Below are 20,887 nucleotides of genomic sequence, written 5' to 3' on the forward strand. Positions count from 1 at the left end.
GCTTTCAAGGACAATTCCAAGTATAAATGTGCCGATTTTCAGTCATCTCCCCACTTCAGGTATGGAAAGGTCTTCTAACAGCACCTCTTCTCTCAATGAGACTGAATCACAGTTTTCCTCCTCCCCCAACAGAGGGTCCACAATTACCCTCTTTCTCCTACACACACTTTTTGGGATTTCCTAGGAGGATATAAGGACTGTCTTTTAAAAAATTGCTTTTCCTAGCTCCCCAAGATGTCGATCTTTTTATTCTTTCACACCTATAGCTTGAACATCCCCCCAGCTGTAGATAAAGATGTACCTCCCAATTCCTTCGGAATCACCATCTCTTAAACTGCTACCCTATCTTCTGAGTTCCTCACTTCCGTTATGCCTTTTCTGTCAGTCTTCTAGTTCTACTTCAGTTGATGACTCCAGTTCTCTAGTTGCCCCAAAGGATTCTGATGAGAAACCAAATAAGTTCAGAAGAGTTGTACTAGTTTCCATAGGCTTCTGGAAAGATAGGTCAACAAATGTAAATTTATTATAAAGCATATATGTACAAAGAAATCTCTTATGGCACCACTAATCAAAATATCAAAAATATAGTTACAAAGGAGTAAGATCAAAAAAAACAAAGCTAGATTTGTAAAAGAGAATGGGAATAGCAGAGGAAGGCTTCCACAGCTGAGTTATTGTCATCTAAAAATTAAGTAACTATGGGTTCCTATTTGTAATTGTCACATAAAAACTTGGGCTAAAGGCCTCTTCCCAAAGCTTTTCCCTTTCCAAAAAAGAAAAACATTTCCCAGCTCTAAAACAAGATAGGGAGGAAGCACCATGAAAGTTAAAAGACCTTTCCATACTCTGTTAATTTTATATTGGTTCTTAAGGTTCCAAGCCTACTAAATGAAAAAGTGTTATGGCACTTGTATCTCAAATTTAACTCAGTTTTTTTTTTTTTTTTTTTTTTTTTTGCGTTACACGGGCCTCTCACTGCTGTGGCCTCTCCCATCGCGGAGCACAGGCTCCGGACGCACAGGCTCAGCGGCCATGGCTCACGGGCCCAGCCGCTCCGCGGCACGTGGGATCCTCCTGGACTGGGGCACGAACCCGTGTCCCCTGCATCGGCAGGCAGACTCTCAACCACTGCGCCACCAGGGAAGCCCTTAACTCAGTTTTAAATATCATCAGTCTAGTATAATTTTTTAAATTTATCTTAAGGTATCTGCAAAGTGAACAATGTTTCTAACACAAGATTAGGTACTTCAGTCAATAAGAAAAACAAGAAAGCAATCATTTATTATTTGGGGCTCTTAGGAGGTCATTAGGCACTAATTTTAAAATATATAATTTGACATTTTATAGAGGCTAGAAACATAATTCAAAATTTCATAAAGGTATATTAAATTAAAACCACTTTAGACAGTTCAAGATCTCACTGACAAAGTTCATTTAAGGTGACAGTTTTGCTACTGTGTTACTGTTCCCACATGATATCATCTCTTCTCAATTTCATTTGAAGATTATGGACTCGTATTGGAGGAAAGTTGCTGTTTTTTTGAGGAGAGTTAGTTAGCAAACATTTTCTGGGGCTATTTTTTATGTTCTTTGATCCTTTACAGTTGCTATCTTCTTTCTGAATAGCTGAAGCTTCACTCATCTTCAAATTCTGAACTTTTTGCTGCAGTTTGCAGACCTGGAGAGAAAAAAATCTAACATTTTAGTCAAAAATATACTTAAAATATACCTTACAGTAGATGGATTGGATTGATGGTTTAAAGATTACATGAAATTAAAAAGTTCGTTAAGTCTTTATTTATTGAATACCTATTACATGCCTAACACTGTGCTAGTTAGACAAAAATATAATGAATAAAACAATCTTTGCTTTCAAAGAGTTTACTGCTCTTATTAGTGAAATCAAAGCATATATGTGACAACTAGAGAATAATTCAAGCCACAATAACTTTGAGTAGGACAAAAAGTATATATCTGAGAAGGCTAAAAGTAGGACAAGATCAATGTGGGCTGGAGAAGCTGAGAGGAAGGAATGTTTATGTAAGATATGAAATGGGAAAAATCTGGAGAACAGGGAGGTGAGAGAAGGACCTTTCAGGTGACACTAACAATAAAGCAAAGATTTGATGCTAGGAATGGACACATCAAGTTTATAGAGTCTATATATATATATATATTTTTTTTAATTTAAAGTATTCATGAATTTAAAGTACTACTGAATGCCAGTTTAAAAAAAAAAGGCAAAGGAATAACTTTATCTCATTGAGGAGTATCTAGTAATGATTGGGTAGACAGAATTAAACAAAACTTATAAACTAGTCAAAACCTATTTCTTCGAAGTCCAGTCCATTACTCAATCTTTTTTAAATTTTTAAATATTTATTTAATTAAATTAATTTATTTTGGCCAGGCCACACGGCTTAGCTCCCCAATCATGGATCCAACCTGTGCCCCCTGCAGTGGAAGCGCAGAATCCTAACCACTGGACAGCCAGGGAATTCCCTCCATTACTTAATCTATTTCACTTAAGCACAGCCTAATTTGTAGAGCTGGTCTAGACATTGGCTAAGTATCTGGTGTTCTATTTGTCTAAAAATGCTTGAAATTTTATACTGCTATAGTTATTATGGAATATAAATAATATTTTCAAAATATTATTTATGTACACACTTCCTAAATTTAAAAAAAGTGACTATTCTTCTATTCCTTTCAAGTTTCTCCTGTGTGATTCTAAGAAAGTATACAAGTTATATAATCTTCACCCTAACACAATCATACAAAAATTTTACTTACTATAGACTTAAAAGCCAGTAAAGTGAAAATGTTTGCTTCAAAATTTCATTTCCTTCTTTCTTTCTTTATTGGCTATAGAAGAGTAAAGGCAGTAAAATTCTGCATTCTTTATTACTTTCCTATAAAAGTGGGGAAGGCTTAATTGTGAGGTTAATATATCACCAACTTATATGAATGCTGATTATTCCATAGGCAGATAGCTACATGATATGACCTGAGGGTTCCTGGAAAGATTTTTCTCTGCTTTCTGTTCCAGTAGCATAATCGTACTAAGAATGGAGTCATTGTCTTGGGATAAAATATAATATTCCATGATTTTTTCATTAAAATATTAAAACTGTTATGCCATTCTTAGCTGTTAAGAATTTACACACAAGGATAGAGTCCCCCTCATCACCCCTCTAGAGCTAGCTGAGCACAGGTCCCCAGCGAATGGAACACAGAATAGCTTGTTCTGGGAAACTGGAAATAGCAGTCTTAGAGTTGGGGTACTGCTTCAGAAGCCAGGTTTATATATGCACTAGACACCTGTTGACATAAGGGGTTTCATTAAGGCATTAGGGAAGAGAGGGATAAGGGGAAAGAATGCTAAAAGGATAACTGGGAGAGCTGTAAAGCAAATCTAGCCTACCTCTTAATTTTCCCAAACTTATTTTTGAATACATAACTAAACTTTCTTTTCTTTTCTTTTTTTGGCCACACCATGAGGCTTGCAGGATCTTAGTTCCCCAACCAGGGATTGAACCTGGGCCCCAGCAATGAACGGGCTGAGCCCTAACCACTGGACCACCAGGGAATTTCCCATAACTAAACTTCCTTGTTTCCTTTTCTTTGTATTATCTTGGAGAGTTACATAGGAGGCCATGTTATTTCAATGGACAGATGACTCTATAATAAGCCTAAGGGATTCCTATCTATCATCTTTTCTCTAAGCCATACATACAGGCCTCAAATTTGGAAGGTCATACAGAGATATAACACTGAATCCAGATACATTATCTTTTCATTAAAATCTTTTACTAAAGCCTCTTACATTGTCTTGATGCTTCATTAATTTAGAAATTTGTTCTCCTTTAATTTCCATTTTCTTGACTAAATGTTCTAGTTCACATTCTATGTTTTCACAGACTGATTGGCTTTCAGTTTCTTTCATTTGATTCAGAAGGTCTTGGTACTCCCTATGAAAGAAAAGCAAATATCAAGCACTATTACAGTTTATAGTATATGTCTTTGTCACAATTAGACAATATTCTGTTCAATCATAAATTTTAATCAGAGTTAAATATTAACCTTCAAAGACAGTCTCTTTCTGTAGGGTTATCAAATTAAATCTATGGTAATTATAAACAGGCTCTTATGATTTGAGATTAGATATATTTAGAAATATATTAGACTTAGGATCTTAAAGAATCCTAAAAAAAAGGTCTGAATCCTTGATGTTTACAGTTAAATGTAGTAAAATATTCTGATGTCCTTAGCTAGAGGCATTAAGGGACTCTTTTTCATTCCAAGTTTGGAATTCTTAATGTAGAATCTGTGGAAGAATTCCAGCTATAGAAGTATTTGCCTGAGAAATCCCTAGATTTGGTGATAGCCTACTCAAAGAAACACTGCCAATAGAACTAGTTATATCTTCTACAGAGGTCTTAGTTCAACTAGCTGGCCGCCCAAATCACATATTTTCTGGAATTTTTGTTGAATATATATTTAAACTTGAAGCTTAAAATGTATATCCCATACAGAATATTGTTTACTATGGATGCTTCAAACGTGTAATGCAGACCAGCCAGAATCTAAAACAAGAAATTGCTTTCCTATTTATCTAATGAAATCATTCATTTAACTAAAAAGATTATAAAAAACAAATGGAGAATCTTTCTTATAAAAGTATTTGTGAGTTACAATTTAAGGTCACCAGACTCCATTTGTTAGAATGACAGAAATATTTGTCTATCAGTTCAGATCTTGTGAATACAGAAACACTTTAAATTGGAAAAAGTAGTAATTACACATAGATAATTAAAATGCAATTTAAATACAACAAATATAATGAAAAATCAATGACAACAAATCTGCAGATCAAAATAAATCCAAATGGCTAAGTAAGACTTTTAAGAATTTATAAGTGGCACTGTTTGAAAGACTGAGAAGAAAAAAAGATACCTAAATATCTTGCTACTTCTTCTGATAAATACTTACATAGTCATTTGGTCCAGCTCATCTTGCATTGCCATCAAAAGTTCAGACAAATTGTTACAAACGGAAATGGACTTTTCTGAGTCAGAAGGTACAGCTTCACATTGAGAAGTTGATTTAGAAGGCTTGTAGAGACATCTAGGTTCAGAAACTTCAGCCAGTTTCTGAAGGATATGTGGCCTGTAATGTTGCATTGTCTGCAGGTTTGGGGTACTTGCATTCCTGGAATGGCCTGCACTGGCAGACTTCGGGGGAAAAGAAATAGCTGAGAACGATTTTAAATAACTGATGGCATTTAAATATCACTTACAACAAAGCCTGAGTTTATCTGACCAAGTATCCTCATTTTTCCCCCTCTCACCTTCTCAGCCACAATAGGCAGTGATCCAAACTTTGAATAAATTTGCTGAGGTGGTCCTCTCTTTAAACATTTAGTTTTCTAAATATTGACAAGGGAAAAAGTAAACAAAAAAATATTTAAAAAGACATTTATCAAATGCAACATTATTAGCCATTAGGAAAATGCAAGTTACAATGAAACATCACTATACACCTATTAGAACAGCCAAAAAAAAAAAAAAAAGTGACACCACCAAATGCTGGCAAGGATGTGGAGAAACCAGATCACTCATATGCACAAAATAATGCAGCCACTTTGGAAGACAGTTTGGAAGTTTCTTATAAAGCTAAACATGTAGTTATCATATGATTTAGCAATTGCACTTTTAGACATTTATCCCTGAAAAATGAAAACTTATGTTCACACAAAAACCCATATACAAATGTTTATAACTGCTTTATTTGTGATAGCCTAAAACTGAAAACAATCCAAATATCCTTCAATAGGTAAATGGTTAAACTGTGGCACATCCATAACATGGAATACTACACAGAAACTTTTAAAAATGTATTAATACTTGGGTGGATTGCAAGGGAATTGGCTGAGCAAAAAAAGCCTCTCAAAAGGTTACATACTGGGCTTCCATGGTGGTGCAGTGGTTAAGAATCCACCTTCCAATGCAGGGGACATGGGTTCGAGCCCTGGTCACGGAAGATCCCATATACCGTGGAGCAACTAAGCCCGTGCGTCACAACTACTGAGCCCACGTGCCACAATGAAGCCTGTGTGCCTAGAGCCCATGTTCCTCAACCAGAGAAGCCACAGCAACAAGCCCGCACACAATGAAGAGTAGCCCCCACTAGCCACAACTAGAGAAAAGCCCACGTGCAGCAACGAAGACCCAACGCAGTCAAAAATAAATAAAATTTTTTTAAAAAAGGTTACATACTGTATGATTACATTTATATAGCATTCATGAAATAAAATTATAGAGATGGTAAACAGATTAGAAAATGCTAAGGGTTAGGGAACAGGATGATGTGTAACTATAAAGGGATGGAATGAAGAAACCTTATAGAGGTGGAATAGTGCTGTATCTTCATTGTGGTGATGGTTACATGAATATACACATGTGATAAAACTATATAAAACTACATATACTCACACACACACATACATATACACACACAACTAAGTGAATAAAAAACGATTGAAATCTCCATAAGTTCTGTGTATTGTACCAATTTCAATTTCCTGGACTTTATACTATATTTATGAAAGATGTTACCATTGGGGAAAACTGGTTGAAGATACATGGGACCTCCCTTTATATTTTTTTGTTATCTCCTGTGAATATATAATTTTTCAAAATAAAAAGTGAAAAACAAACATAGACACTTATGGTTAGGATATGGAACAATGGTAACTGCTGATTGGAACATAAACTGGTCCAATCACTTTGGACATTATCTTGTAAAGCTAAGGTGCATAACACTTATGGCCCAGCATCTTAGAGAAACTCCTGAACACATGCACCAAGAGGTATGTACAAGAAAGTTCTTAACAGTGTTTTTTATAATAATAAAAAGTGAGAAACAAACCAAATGATCACTGAAAGGAGAAAGGAAAAAATATTTTTAGCAATAAAAAGCAGCAAACCATAGGTATATGCATCAATTGGAAGAATCTCATAAACTTAATGCTGAGTGGAAAAAGAAAGCTGCTGAAGAACACGAACAGAATAAGTCCATTTACATAAAGTTCAAAGCATAACCCTAAAACATGTATTTCTTAGGAATACTTATTTGGCAAAGTAATTTTTTTTAAAAAAGCCAGAGAATGATAAAAGCAAAATCAGAATTGTGGTTAATCCTTGGACGGAGGGAATACAATTTAGGAGAGATATATGCTGGGGCTTAACAGTGCTGGTAATGTTCTATTTCTTAAGCTGGGTGGTCACTCTACCAAGTGCTAATTTCATTATTATCCTTCGAGCAGACATTTTTTGTTATATATACTCCTTCATGAAACATTTTTAAAAAGACACTGCTGAACTACATTCTTTTTTTTTTTTTTGCAGTATGCGGGCCTCTCACTGCTGTGGCCTCTCCCGTTGCGAAGCACAGGCTCCGGACGCGCAGGCTCAGCGGCCATGGCTCACGGGCCCAGCCGCTCCGCGGCATGTGGGATCTTCCCGGACCGGAGCACGAACCCGTGTCCCCTGCATCGGCAGGCGGACTCTCAACCGCTGTGCCACCAGGGAAGCCCTGCTGAACTACATTCTTAAAAGTAAATGATTTCACTATTTTTGTAGGAAGGATTGAACTAGGGTGACCAATTGTCTCAATTTGCCCATGATACAGAATTTTCAGTACTAAAACTAGGAAAGTCACAGGCAAACTGGGGTGAATTGGTCACTCTAGTTAACACTTCACCAAAAGAATAATCAATAAACTGAGCATATTCCATAATGAAAACAAAATATTCCGAACTCTAAATGAAAATTTAGATATCTTAACTATTATAAACATTCAATTTTTTTTCTGAAAATTAAATAAATAAAATGGCTTAGAGGTAGAGAAATCACAAGTTTGTGAGTCAGTTCTTATTCACTCAGAGTTGCCTGGTGACCCTGGACAACCATTCAACCTCTGTACTTCAGGAACGGTAATTTCAAGTAATGGAAAACAATGGTCTGGTCTAAGGCTATTTCAAGCAGTTATAATTAAGAGTAAAAGAAATTTAATTCTTTTAATTACTATATTGGATGAGATCTCTGATTGATTAGTCTAACCTTTTAAGAGAATAATGAAAACGTCACAGGAAAGGCTTCCATCATCTTGCTTACCACATTCAAACAGCCTGATTCTTTACTTCCAAGTTCACCTTATACTGTTGTCGCTTACCATCTAGAAGTATAGCTCTAATCATTTGCCTACAAGCCTGCAATGGTTCCCAATGACTTATAGAATAAAAGTTCAAATTCTTAACATAGCATTGAAGATCAGTCATAATGTCACCTCAAGCTATATTTTCAATTTCAGTCTCATATGACACCATCTCACACCCAGTACTGGACAATTACTTATCGTTTCGTGGAAAAACCAACTATACTCTCAGACTGTAAAACACTTCTCCTCATCTCTATCAATACTTACTAATTTTCCAAGGCTGCCTTTAATGCTGCTTCTTGCATGACCCCTTCACATATTCTTTATCTATACAGCACCACAGTACTTTGTTTATACCTTCATTAAGTTTTTATTATACTCTGTCTTATATTTGTATATTTATCTGCCTTTCTGTAAATTCCTGTGTTATTTATCTTTTTACTACCTAAAGGTACTAGTCTATGTAAATCAAGATGTATGAATTGAATGAACTACATTCAGGATATGGAGTGTCAGTGAGACAAGCAGGACTCTCATAGAGGTCTCAAAATCAGATCCTACCTTCAGCAAGCAACGAAGTGTCCCTGCCATCTTTAAAGGGAGGCATTATTACAGGCAGATCCTATGAACTTGGGACTTGAACTAACTACTTTTTAAAAGTGATTTTGCTGTTAATTACTTTTTCTTTTCTTCCAGCAGCTACCTTTTCTTTCCTTCATTTCTTTTACCTTGTTTCTCCCTGTACCTTATTAAAATTTTTTTTCCACTAACTCATCAAAGGATGCCATAAAACACAAATACAAAATTAAGTCAATAATTTTTCCACTTGCAAATTATTTATAGTGATTTTCTATTTGGCTTTGCAGCTTCTAATCTTCCTGTAGAGACAAGAAAGAAAACATACTTGAGGAAGGAAATAAGCTAAAAAATCAACATAAATTGCATTGGGAAAATGCTTTTCATTACTGTATTTTGCAAATTCTTTGAAAGAAAAAAATCTGTGAAAAATGCAGCCAAACTATTAAATAGTAACTCTTATTTATGGAATAAATGACTAGCTAAAGTTAAGTATAACATTTCCTCCATTATCGTATCCATAGGGTGAGCCTATGGCAGTGGCCAGAACTTGCAAATAGCATGCCTGGTTCCCACAGCAAAGAACACACACAAACACTACATGCATATTGAGTAAACAGTAATGATGGTCATCAAAACTATAATTTCAGAATCATGAGATTAAAAGGGATTAACATTTTCTTTCTTACCATTATAAATAAGAAAGTTTAATATAATAAACCCCAAACATCAACTCATCTAAACAAAATATTATTGGTAAATCTATAAAGTACTTCCCCAATCTTTATTTTTAGGCAAATCCAAAGGCTATGAGCACAGAAAAAAATAAATAATTTACCTAGAGAAATGACTATAATTTATAATACAATATAATTTAATACTGTATCTTTGTCTTTTTATTGTGCATATATTATATAAAACTGCTTCTAGGATCTATTGTGCTTGTCAGTATCTATTGTGTTGTTTATTGCCTCTTTCGTAAAGTATCCAAAGTACATTTCTCTAACAGTTTAGTACTAGGAAAATGTTTGTCTTTCTAGAAAAACTGGAAGGCTTATTGTTATTTCACAAAGATAGATGTACTGCCTATTATATGCTCCTTTTTGCTTTGGCTGTTAAGCAAACTCAGAGCTAGGTTTTGCACTCAACTGCTGTTACTTTCTTTAACCTAGGTTTTATGGAATTTTCTGTCCTCACACCCCAAACCATCATTACTTGACTCATGTTTTTAGGCCCATTTCAAAGCATTGTCTTGTATTATAAATCTTTTCAAATTTTTTTTGGAAATGGATAGGTATAAATATTAAAAAGGTAAAGAAATAAGTATTAGCAAGAAATAAGTATTAGCAAGATAAGAATAAAGTGTTTGCATACCTTTGAAGATTTCTTCTTTTCCTTGGAGCGCTTTGGATTTGATACTGAAGACATCAAAATTCTACTGATTTCAAGTTCAGTTTGAAGCTACAATATTGAAAAAAAATGTATTAAATTGCTTTTTAACAAGTTCCTTCTTCTTCAAAAACATTATAATGAGGATCAGATCTCAATTTATAAAGACAAAGTATTTTTTGAGGAAGAAAAGAAAACCTCAAACACTATTTTTTGTGTGAAAAAGTTACCAGGTCTACTGGTAATTAAAATCATTTTCTGTTTTTAAGAGAATGAATTATTTTATATATCTCAAACTGAAAACAATCTATAGCAGGAATTGTTTCAACTGAGAATATATATATGTTTGTCAGAATTTCAAAAGACCAAAAGATCTCTTGGCAATACATCCAAGTATATAAATATACTGGCTGACTTATTGAGAACTTCAGTATTATAGCAAAATGAGACAAAAAATAACAAGCTAGGAAGCAGAAATTAGAGTCTAGAATACAGGCTTCAGTTAATAAAGTACAATAAAACGTACATGATTTTAATGTGATAGATGATATAGTGCTCTATTTACCTGAGAAGCTTTGTCTTGAAAGAGCTTACGCTGATGTTCTTCTTCCTTTAGTTTTTCCTCTAAATGTTTAATCTTGCCCTGCAAAAGAATAAAAAATCTGGGATTATTATACAAAAACTAAAGCCAAATATCTTATATTCCTTTTCCAAATAGAGTCCTTAGGGTATTGATTCTTGATAGTTTGGTAAATTAAAGCAGAAAGTAAGAAAAAGGAATGGCAAAAGATGCTAAATTTTTCTTGGCTTTCTTCCTATACTTCTTTACCTGCTATTATATACAAGAAGAACAAAGGAAAAGCAAAGAATGTATATGCATAGGCTCTTTTAACTTTCATCAACAAAATCATAATAATGAAAATTTGGGAGGTTTTAAAGGTCTAGAATATCAAACAATTATAGTCTTGGGTCTCAATGTTTCATTCAAAATATAGACAAATTACAACAAACATCTATTTATGCTGTACTTAGGGAAACAACAGTAATATACATGAAATGATATGAGTTGACTCATACCATGTATATACTGTATAACCTTATACACATAAGTATTTCATCTTATATCTATGGTGTAGTTTAGAATAAGAAGACAGTACTATTTCAAAGGGTGAGCTTCCTGAGTGTTGGAAAACTCAAGGAAGGCTTCACAGAGGAAGCAGGACTGGGAGAAAGTCCTATGAAATGGATAGGATTTGGGTGGAAAAGGAGAGGGTATTTCAGGACAGGATCTAGAATAGGCTTAACTTAATTGTAAGTGGTGAAAGGCAATCTTTTCAATATCCTTTAGGTAAATTACTTAACGAATGAAAATGTTCTGCCATTGCAGAAGAAACCAAAACTACAATTTCACATCAAAAGGCAAGCTCATTCATGCTGTGATAGAATATATTAACTTTTCATCTCTATAGGCAGGAATTCATATCTGGATTACTAAAAGTTGTTAATGAAGTTTTACGAATCTAATTTTACTGCATATTCACATACAGTGTAATTATGCTTAATACTAAAGATTTATTCCTGGCATCACCACTTCAAAGAAACAAGTAGAAGCTTACCTCAGCAGTTTTCTGCGTTGTTGTAAGTTTAAAACATTCTTTTTCTAAGACATCAAGCTTTTCAAGTTTTGCTTGCAGCTTCATATGATCCTGTTCTTTTTCCCTTTGAAGCTGGGCCTGGAAAGGAAAAAAACAAAACCTAAGTTTGGCAAGTGATGCCAATGGCTCAAGAGTAATACAATTTCTAAGAATTCAAAGTATAATATAAATCTGTCATAAGAAACACGCACATACATGTACATACTTTAGGTGCTTATGAGCAAAAAACAAGAAAATAAAATACTTTTAAAAAACAAATATAATGTGTAAAAAAAGATATTAGATCAATGGAACAAAATCTTCTATGTATCTTTATATAGTATTTCTTACTATGGAAAACATCATCAGTGAAACGTGTATTAAATAAATAAAGGTGTTATTCACAAGGTGACCAAACCAGTCACTGATTTACCCCCTCTCTAACTATAACATAGCAAAGTAACTATCAGAGGAATAAAACATACAGAGAACTATCTTTTATTAACTTAAAACTGCTCTAAAAAAATAGTCTATTAAAAAACAAAAAACTGAAACAACCAATAAACAGAGTCTTGGTGACCTGTGGTCTAACATTCAATTGGAGTTATAGAACGAGAGGAGAGAGAAGTCAGACAAGGATAATTATTTGAAGGATAATGGCTAAAAATGTTCCAATTTTGATGAAAAATATTAACTAACATATTCAAGAATCTAAAACAAACAAACAAAAAATAACCCAAGCAGAATAAATACAAAGAAAACCCCATTTGGGCACATTATCAAATGGTGGAAAACCAGTGATAAAAGGGAAAAAAAGCAGCCTGAGAAATAACACATTATGCACAGAGGAATGAAGATAACAATTCTCATTAGAAACTATGAAATCCAGAGGACAATTGAGAGAACAGCTTTAATGTGCTAAAAGAAAAAAAGCATCAACTAGAATTCTATATCCAGTGAAACTATCGTTCACCAATGATGGTGAACTAAAGCCTTTTCCAGACAAATACATGCTAAGAGAATTCCCAGCATACTTTTAAAAGAAGTACTTCAGACTAAAGGAAATGACACTAGATGAAAAATTGATTCTACATAAAGAAATAAAAAGCACTGGGAATGGTAAAAATGTGGATAAATATCTCCTTGTTTCTTAATTTTCTTTAAAGGAAAACTGATCATTTAAAGCAGAAACAAAAACAATGTATTGTGAGTTATATAACATATGTAGAAATAAAATATATGAAAACTGTAGCACAAAGGGAGACAAGTGGAAGCATACTGTGGTAAGGATCTAATATTACATGTGAATGTTTTAATACTAATTCATGGCAGACTGTGGTACGTTAAGAACACATATTTTAACCTGTAGAGAAGGTGCTAAAAAGGAGAAGGAGAAGGGAAAAAGTACAAGAAGAGAAGTCAATAGAATATAAGAAGAAACCACTAGAGAACTTAAAAAATATTTTTAGCTGAAAGAAAATGAAAATACAAAATATCAAAATCTGTGGGATGCAAGTAAAGCAATGTTTACAGTGAACTTGATAGTTTTAATCACAAGATATAACATTTAAAAAGAAATAATAAAAGTTTTAAAATCAATAATCTAAGTTTCTAACATACAAAGGTGGGAAAAAATAGCAAATTAAACCCTACATAAATAGAAGGAAGGAAATAATAAAAATGAAGTGCAAATCAATGAAATAGAACATAAAACTTTGAAAAAATTTTTTTTGAAAAAATCAATAAAGTTGATAAAGTGATAGGTAGAGTGATAATTTTAAAAAAAGCAAAAATACAAATTAGTAATATCAGGAATGAAAGAGGGACTTCTCTAAAGACACAAGAAGAAACGAAAATCTGGGTAGCCCAATCTCTGTTACAAATAAATTGAATTCATTATTCAAAAACACTTTACATTTAAAGAAAACTCCAGTCCCAGATAGCATCTATCAAATTTGAATTCTATCAAACATTTATGGAGGAAATAACACTACTCTTATACAAGGTCTTCCAGAAAATAGAAGAAGGAATCTTCCCAACTAATTTTATGAGGCCAACAAAACCATAACACCAAAACCAGACATTATAAGAAAATTACAAACCAAGATTCCTCATGGACAAAGGCACAAAAATAGTTAAGCAAAATATTAGCAAACTGAATCAAGCAATGTAAAAAAAGAATACTATTTTAAGATTGATTGGGGTCTATACCAGGAATGCAATGTTGGTTAACATTTGAAAATCAAACAGTGTAACTTACCATGTTAACAGAAGGAGTGAGAAAAATCATATGACCCTTTCACTAGATGTAGAAAAAGCAATTCACAAAATTTGATACCCATTCACAATAAAAGCTTTTAGCAAACTAAGAATAGAAAGTAATTTCCACACCTTGATAAGGAACAACTATGAAAAACCTAGAGGTAATATCCTAGTGAAAGACTGGCATCTTTCTCCCAAAGATCAGAAACAAAACAAAGATGTCAGTCCTTACTACTCCTAATTAACACTATACTAGCTGTAATAGCCAGAGCAATAAAGTATGAAAAAGAAATAAAAGCCAAAAAATTTGGAAAAGGAGAAATAAAGCTGTCTTTATTCACAGATGACATGATTGTGTATAAAGAAAATCCTTTGAAAATATGAAAACTACTAGAATAAATTTAGCAAGGCTGCAGGATACAAAGTCACATAAAAATCAATTACATTTTTATATGCTAGTAATAGAAAAATGAAAAAAAGTCCAATATTGCTCATAATAACATTAAGAATACAAAGTTCTTAGAGATAAATTTAACAAAAGATGTGCAACACCTCTCATAAAAACTACAAACCACTATGAAGAGAAAGTAAAGAAGACTGAAATAATAGAGAAATATACTATGTTCATGGATCAGAAGATTCAATATTTTTGAGTTATCAATTTTTCCCCAAATGATCTATAGATTTAACAATATCCCAATCAAAATCTCAGCAGACTTATTTTTTAGAAAATGTTACACTGGTTATAAAATTTATATAGAAGTGCAAAGGATCTATAATAACAACAAAAAGAACAAAGCTGGAAGATTCACACTACTTGATTTCAAGACTTATTATAAAGCTACATGGTATTAGTGTAAGAATAGACCAAAAGATAATACAGAGTCCCAGAAACAGACTTTTTCCATCTTTGCCAATTGATTGTTGACAAAGGTGCCCAATGAATTCAACAGGAGAAAAGAAATCTTTTAACAAGTGGTGCTGGAACAACTGGGCATCCACATGGAAAAAATTTAACCTTGAATATTTCCTCTCACCATACAAAAATTAATTGCAGATGGATCACAGGAAAAAAATGAAAACAAAAAGCTTTTAGAACAAAATATTTTGGAAAACAGTTTCACAGTTTCTTATAAACATACACCTACCCTGTGGTTCAGCAATTCTACTACTAGATATTTGTCCAAGAGAAATTAAAACATATGGTCACAAAATAATTTGTACAAGAATGTCCATAGCAGCTTTATTCATAGTATCTCCAAACTTTATTCATAATATCTCCAAACAAGCCAAATGTCCATCAACAGAAAAATGGATAACCAACTTGTGGCATATCTATATAATGAAATTCTATACAGCAATAAAAGGAATGAACTACTGATACATACAGCAACATGGATTAATCTAAAAAACTTTATGTTAAACCAAAGAACCAGACAAAAAAAGTACATTTTCTAAGATCCAATTTATATGAAGTTCTAGGACAGGCAAACTTAATCTGAAGTAAAATAAATCAGAATAGTAGTTGTGTTGTTGGGAGGTGGGTATAGAACAGGGAATAACTTGGCAGAGATATAAGAAAATTTCTGGGGTGATAAAAATGTTCTGTTGGACTTCCCTGGTGGCACAGTGGTTGGGAATCTGCCTGCCAATGCAGGGCACACAGGTTCAAGCCCTGGTCCAGGAAGATCCCATATGCCATGGAGCAACTGGGCCCATGCGCCACTGAGCCTGCACTCTACAGCCTGTGTGCCACAACTAAGCCCACATGCCACAACTACTGAAGCCTGCGTGCCTGGAGCCCATGCTCCGTTAACAGGAGAGGCCACCACAATGAGAAGCCTGCACACTGCAATGAAAAGTGGCCCCCACTCGCCACAACTAGCAAATGCCCACACACAGCAATGAAGACCCAACGCAGCCAAAAATAAATAAATAAATGAATTTATTTAAAAAATGTTCTGTTATTTGGTAGGACTGTGGATTACATGAGCATATTCATTTATCAATAATCACTGAACTGTACATTTAAGACCTGTGTATTTCACTAGATGTAAATTATACTTCAATAAAAACATTTAAAAAATGGTTAAAAGTCACTGATCTACAATATTTAGCTAGCATAGGAATTTCTACGTTATTTTATAAGGTAAAATGTGAATAGGTGAATAGATAGCTATCTTGTGCTTTTAATTGGCATTTCCCTGGTTACTAATGAGATTGATCAAGTTTTCTATAAATGTATGACCATTTGTGATTCCTTTTATCCTGCAAAATGCCTCTTCATAACTTTGCCCACTTTTCTACTGCTTTGTTACTTTTTGTATCTTGCCTAAAAAATCTCCCTTAACTCCAAGGTCATAAGGATATTGTTCCGTATTTGCTCCTAAAAATTCCAACGTTTACATTTAAGTCTTTAATCCATCTAGAATTGATTTTCGTGTATGGTAGGGATCAATTTCTTTCTGCTTTTTTTTCTCACACAGATAACCAATTTTCCCAAAACTGTTTACTGAAGTCTGACTTTTCTCCAATGTTCTGCAGTGGCATCCTTGTTTTATATTGAATTTCCACATAAGTGTGTCTGACTATATCCTATTCCTTTATTCAGGTGTCTATCCATACAAATATCATCTTAATTTTTATTTATTTTTTTGCGGTACGTGGGCCTCTCACTGTTGTGGCCTCTCCCGTTGTGGAGCACAGGCTCTGGACGCCCAGGCTCAACGGCCATGGCTCATGGGCCCAGCCGCTCTGCGGCATGTGGGATCTTCCCAGACCGGGGCACGAACCTGTGTCCCCTGCATCAGCAGGCGGACTCTCAACCACTGTGCCACCAGGGAAGCCCTATCATGTTAATTTTGATACCATCAATACAGTAAGACCTCACCTTATTCTTCTTCAGAATAGCTTGGCTACTCTTGGACCTTTCCTTTTTATATAAATTTTAGAATCACTTTTCCAGTTCCTTGAAAAACCTATTAAATTCTTGCCCATTAAAATCCAGTATTGACTGGTACTTTACCCATTTCCAACATAAAGCAAAGATCTTAGAACACTTAAACTATATTTACCAGTTCCCAATTTATGAGCTTCTGTTCTCATTAATTTTAATCCTTTATATATATTTAAATACATAAATAAAACATTATTATTGCTGTTTTATACAATATTCATTTAGATTTACCCATATATTTACCATCTTCGTTGTTCTTCATTCCTTCCTGCATCTCTGACCTTCCATCTAAGACACCTTTCCTTCTGTCTGAATAATGTCCTTCGGTGTTTCCTTAGAATGTATCTCCTAGTAACAAACTATCTCAGATTTTGTCAGTCTTAAAATGTCTTCACTTTACCTTTATTTCTGAAGGATATTTCCCCCAGGCATTGGACTCTAGATTGGTAGTTATTTTCTTTTACTGCCTTAATTATATCCATTTTCTTCCAGATTCAGTATTTTCAGTTGAGAAGTCCACTGTTACTTTAATTGCTGTCCTTTTGAACATACCCTTCCCCCCACCGCCAGCAGCTTTTAGGATTTTATTCTTGTCTTATTATTTCTTTTATTTCTTTTTATTTTTCCTACTTTGGTTTTATCTTCTTGAATCTGTGGTCTGATTTTTTTTAAATCAATTTTTTAAAATTCCCAGCCATTATCTCTTCAAATATTGTTTCTGTCCTATTCTTTCTCTTTTCCTTTTGGAACTCCAATCACAGATAAATTTGACCTCACTCTAACTTCTGCCTCTTACTCTCTTTTCTAAATTTACTATTGTTTTGTCTCTTCATTGATCTGGACAGTTTCAGTGTCTAGTTCACTAATTATCTCTTCTAATCTGCTATTAGATCCACCATTAAGTTCTAAATTTCACTTATTGTATTTCTTAGTTCTACAATTTTTATTTGGTTCTTTCTCAAATCTGCTCTGCCATTTTATGGTTTCTAATGCTCTACTGAAAATTTTGTTCCTATCTTCTGTCTCCTTGATTTTAGCAAGCATAATTATTTTAAAGTCTCTCTCTTCCAGAGCCAGTACCTAGCTGGAGATAACTTATGAGAGTGTTTATATAGTCTGTTATGTATGCTATCTCTTTTCATAGTGCTTTATCTCCTTCTCCCTGTTTATCTTTGACTGAAAGTTTCTCACTATGTAGAAGAGATGTTTATAGAAATAATTTGAGATCCTTGGGAACATTAGCCATCCAGGATCACTTTAATCCAATTTCGGGGACTAAGATTTTCTGGATTACTGTGATAACCTAGAGCAGAGCTGTAATCTGGGTTGTTTTTCTTCTTGTTCACCATTACAAAGCATTCAGAGCACAGAAGATATACCACAGTTCCTACTCTTGGCAAGCCCTGGACTCTAAATTTCCTTAGCCCCATAACCATGGCTTTCAAAAGTATTATTTAGCCTCTCAACAGACTCTTCTGGAATCAGAAATGCCCTAAGAAGGAAGGGACCTGAAACTAACCTCTCTAGAGCTCAACTTCTTTGGATTTAAGTCTGCACACAGATTTTTGAACTGGTGATTTTACATCACCTTGTTAACTCTACAATGCCTTTGTGTACTTTCTTTTCTTCCTTTCTTCCTCCCTCCCTCCCTTTCTTTTTAATTTTCTGTCCAGTTTTTTGTGTTTTCCTCTACAAAAAGGTTGGTCCAAACGACCTAGTATGTATCACCATAACTGGAAATTTCCTATATACAGCTTTATATCCTATTTAAGATTTTTAATATGACAATCTTCCCATGACATTAAATCTTCTTTAAAAACATATTATAGGAGGCTCGGGCTTCGGTCGGAGCGCAGGGAGAGGACTGGGGTTGGCGGCGTGAACACAGCCTTCAAGGGGTTAGTGCACCACGGCTAGCCAGGAGGGAGTCCGGGGAAAACTCTGGACCTGCCGAAGAGGCAAGAGACTTTTTCTTCCCTCTTTGTTTCCTGGTGCGAGAGGAGATGGGATTAAGAGCGCTGCTTAAAGGAGCTCCAGAGACGGGCGCGAGCCGCGGCTAAAAGCGCAGACCCCACAGACGGGCATGAGACGCTAAGGCTGCTGCTGCCGCCACCAAGAAGCCTGTGTGCGAGCAAAGGTCACTATCCACACCCCCCTTCCGGGGAGCCTGTGCAGCCCACCACTGCTAGGTTCCTGGGATCCAGGGGCAACTACCCCGGGAGAACGCATGGCGCGCCTCAGGCGGGTGCAAAGTCCTGCCGGTCTCTGCCGCGCAGGCTCATCCCGCACTCTGTGCCTCTACCCGCCCCCCCCCCCCCCCCCCCCCCCCCCCCCCCGTGCCTGAGTGATCCAGAGTCCCCAAAGCAGCTGCTCCTTTAACCCTGTCCTGTCTGAGCGAACAACAGATGCCCTCCGGGACCTACATGCAGAGGCGGGGCCAAATCTAAAGCTTAGCCCCTGGGAGCTGTGAGAACAAAGAAGAGAAAGGGAAATCTCTCCCAGCTGCCTCAGAAGCAGCGGATTAAAGCTCCACAATCAACTTGATGTACCCTGCATCTGTGGAATACATGAATAGACAACGAATCATCCCAAATTGAGGAGGTGGACTTTGAGAGCAAGATTTATGATTTTTTCCCCTTTTCCTCTTTTTGTGAGTGTGTATGTGTATGCTTCTGTGTGAGATTTTGTCTGTATAGCTTTGCTTCCACCATTTGTCCTAAGGTTCTATCCGTCCGTTTTGCTTTTTAAAAAAATTTTTTTCTTAATAATTATTTTTTATTTTAATAACTTTATATTTTACTTTATTTTATTTTACTTTATCTTCTTTCTTTCCTTTTGTCCTTCCTTCCCTCCTTTCTTCCTTCCTCCCTCCCTCCCTCCTTTCATTCTTTCTTTCCCTTTCTTTCTTCCTTCCTTCCTTCCTTTCTTTCTTCTTCTAATTCTTTCTTTCTACTTTTTATCCCTTTTATTCTGAGCTGTGTGGATGAAAGGCTCTTGGTGCTGCAGCCAGGAGTCAGTGCTGTGTCTCTGAGGTGGGAGAGCCAACTTCAGGACACTGGTCCACAAGAGACCTCCCAGCTCCATGTAATATCAAACGGCGAAAATCTCCCAGAGATCTCCATCTCAACACCAGCACCCAGCTTCACTCAACGACCAGCAAGCCACAGTGCGGGACATCCTATGCCAAACAACTAGCAAGACAACAACACAACCCCACCCATTAGCAGAGAGGCTGCCCTAAATCATAATAAGTCCACAGACACCCCAAAACACACCACCAGACGTGGAACTGCCCACCAGAAAGACAAGATCCAGCCTCATCCACCAGAACACAGGCACTAGTCCCCTCCACCAGGAAGCCTACACAACCCATTGAACCAACCATACCCACTGGGGACAGACACCAAAAACAACGGGAACTACGAACCTGCAGACTGCAAAAAGGAGACCCCAAACACAGTAAGATAAGCAAAATGAGAAGACAGAAAAACACACAGCAGATGAAGGAGCAAGATAAAAACCCACCAGACCAAACAAATGAAGAGGAAATAGGCAGTCTACCTGCAAAAGAATTCAGAATAATGATAGTAAAGATGACCCAAAATCTTGGAAATAGAATGGACAAAATGCAAGAAACATTTAACAAGGACCTAGAAGAAATAAAGATGAAACAAGCAATGATGAACAACACAATAAATGAAATTAAAAATACTCTAGATGGGATCAATAGCAGAATAACTGAGGCAGAAGAATGGATAAGTGACCTGGAAGATAAAATAGTGGAAATAACTACTGCAGAGCAGAATAAAGAAAAAAGAATGAAAAGAACTGAGGACAGTCTCAGAGACCT

At 35.3% G+C, this 20,887-nt stretch overlaps 2 protein-coding genes across 5 annotated transcripts in view; both read right to left on the minus strand.

The window, feature by feature from the left end:
• The window catches only part of LOC132530276 (uncharacterized), a 69,756-nt gene extending 68,828 nt beyond the window's left edge, over positions 1-928 (minus strand). The window contains exon 1 of the mRNA XM_060167363.1: positions 302-928. The gene's annotated coding sequence lies outside the window, so the exon portion shown is untranslated. The remainder of the gene's footprint in view (positions 1-301) is intronic.
• Positions 929-1,262: 334 nt separating this feature from the next.
• Positions 1,263-20,887, minus strand: part of CEP57L1 (centrosomal protein 57 like 1) — a 60,887-nt gene continuing 41,262 nt past the window's right edge. For 3 of the 4 annotated variants that reach the window (XM_060167457.1, XM_060167458.1, XM_060167456.1), the window contains exons 5-11: positions 11,802-11,918; positions 10,751-10,828; positions 10,171-10,257; positions 5,351-5,428; positions 4,993-5,234; positions 3,827-3,971; positions 1,263-1,678 (exon numbers count right to left, since the gene is read on the minus strand). In XM_060167457.1, the coding sequence (XP_060023440.1) occupies positions 1,460-1,678; positions 3,827-3,971; positions 4,993-5,234; positions 5,351-5,428; positions 10,171-10,257; positions 10,751-10,828; positions 11,802-11,918 (966 nt within the window). In that variant the 3' untranslated portion in view covers positions 1,263-1,459. Of the gene's footprint in view, positions 1,679-2,793; positions 2,866-3,826; positions 3,972-4,992; positions 5,235-5,350; positions 5,429-10,170; positions 10,258-10,750; positions 10,829-11,801; positions 11,919-20,887 lie in introns of all 4 variants that reach the window. The other variant, XM_060167459.1, reaches the window with a different exon arrangement.

Source organism: Lagenorhynchus albirostris, chromosome 12 (assembly GCF_949774975.1).
Source record: "Lagenorhynchus albirostris chromosome 12, mLagAlb1.1, whole genome shotgun sequence".
Taxonomy (NCBI): Eukaryota; Metazoa; Chordata; class Mammalia; order Artiodactyla; family Delphinidae; genus Lagenorhynchus; species Lagenorhynchus albirostris.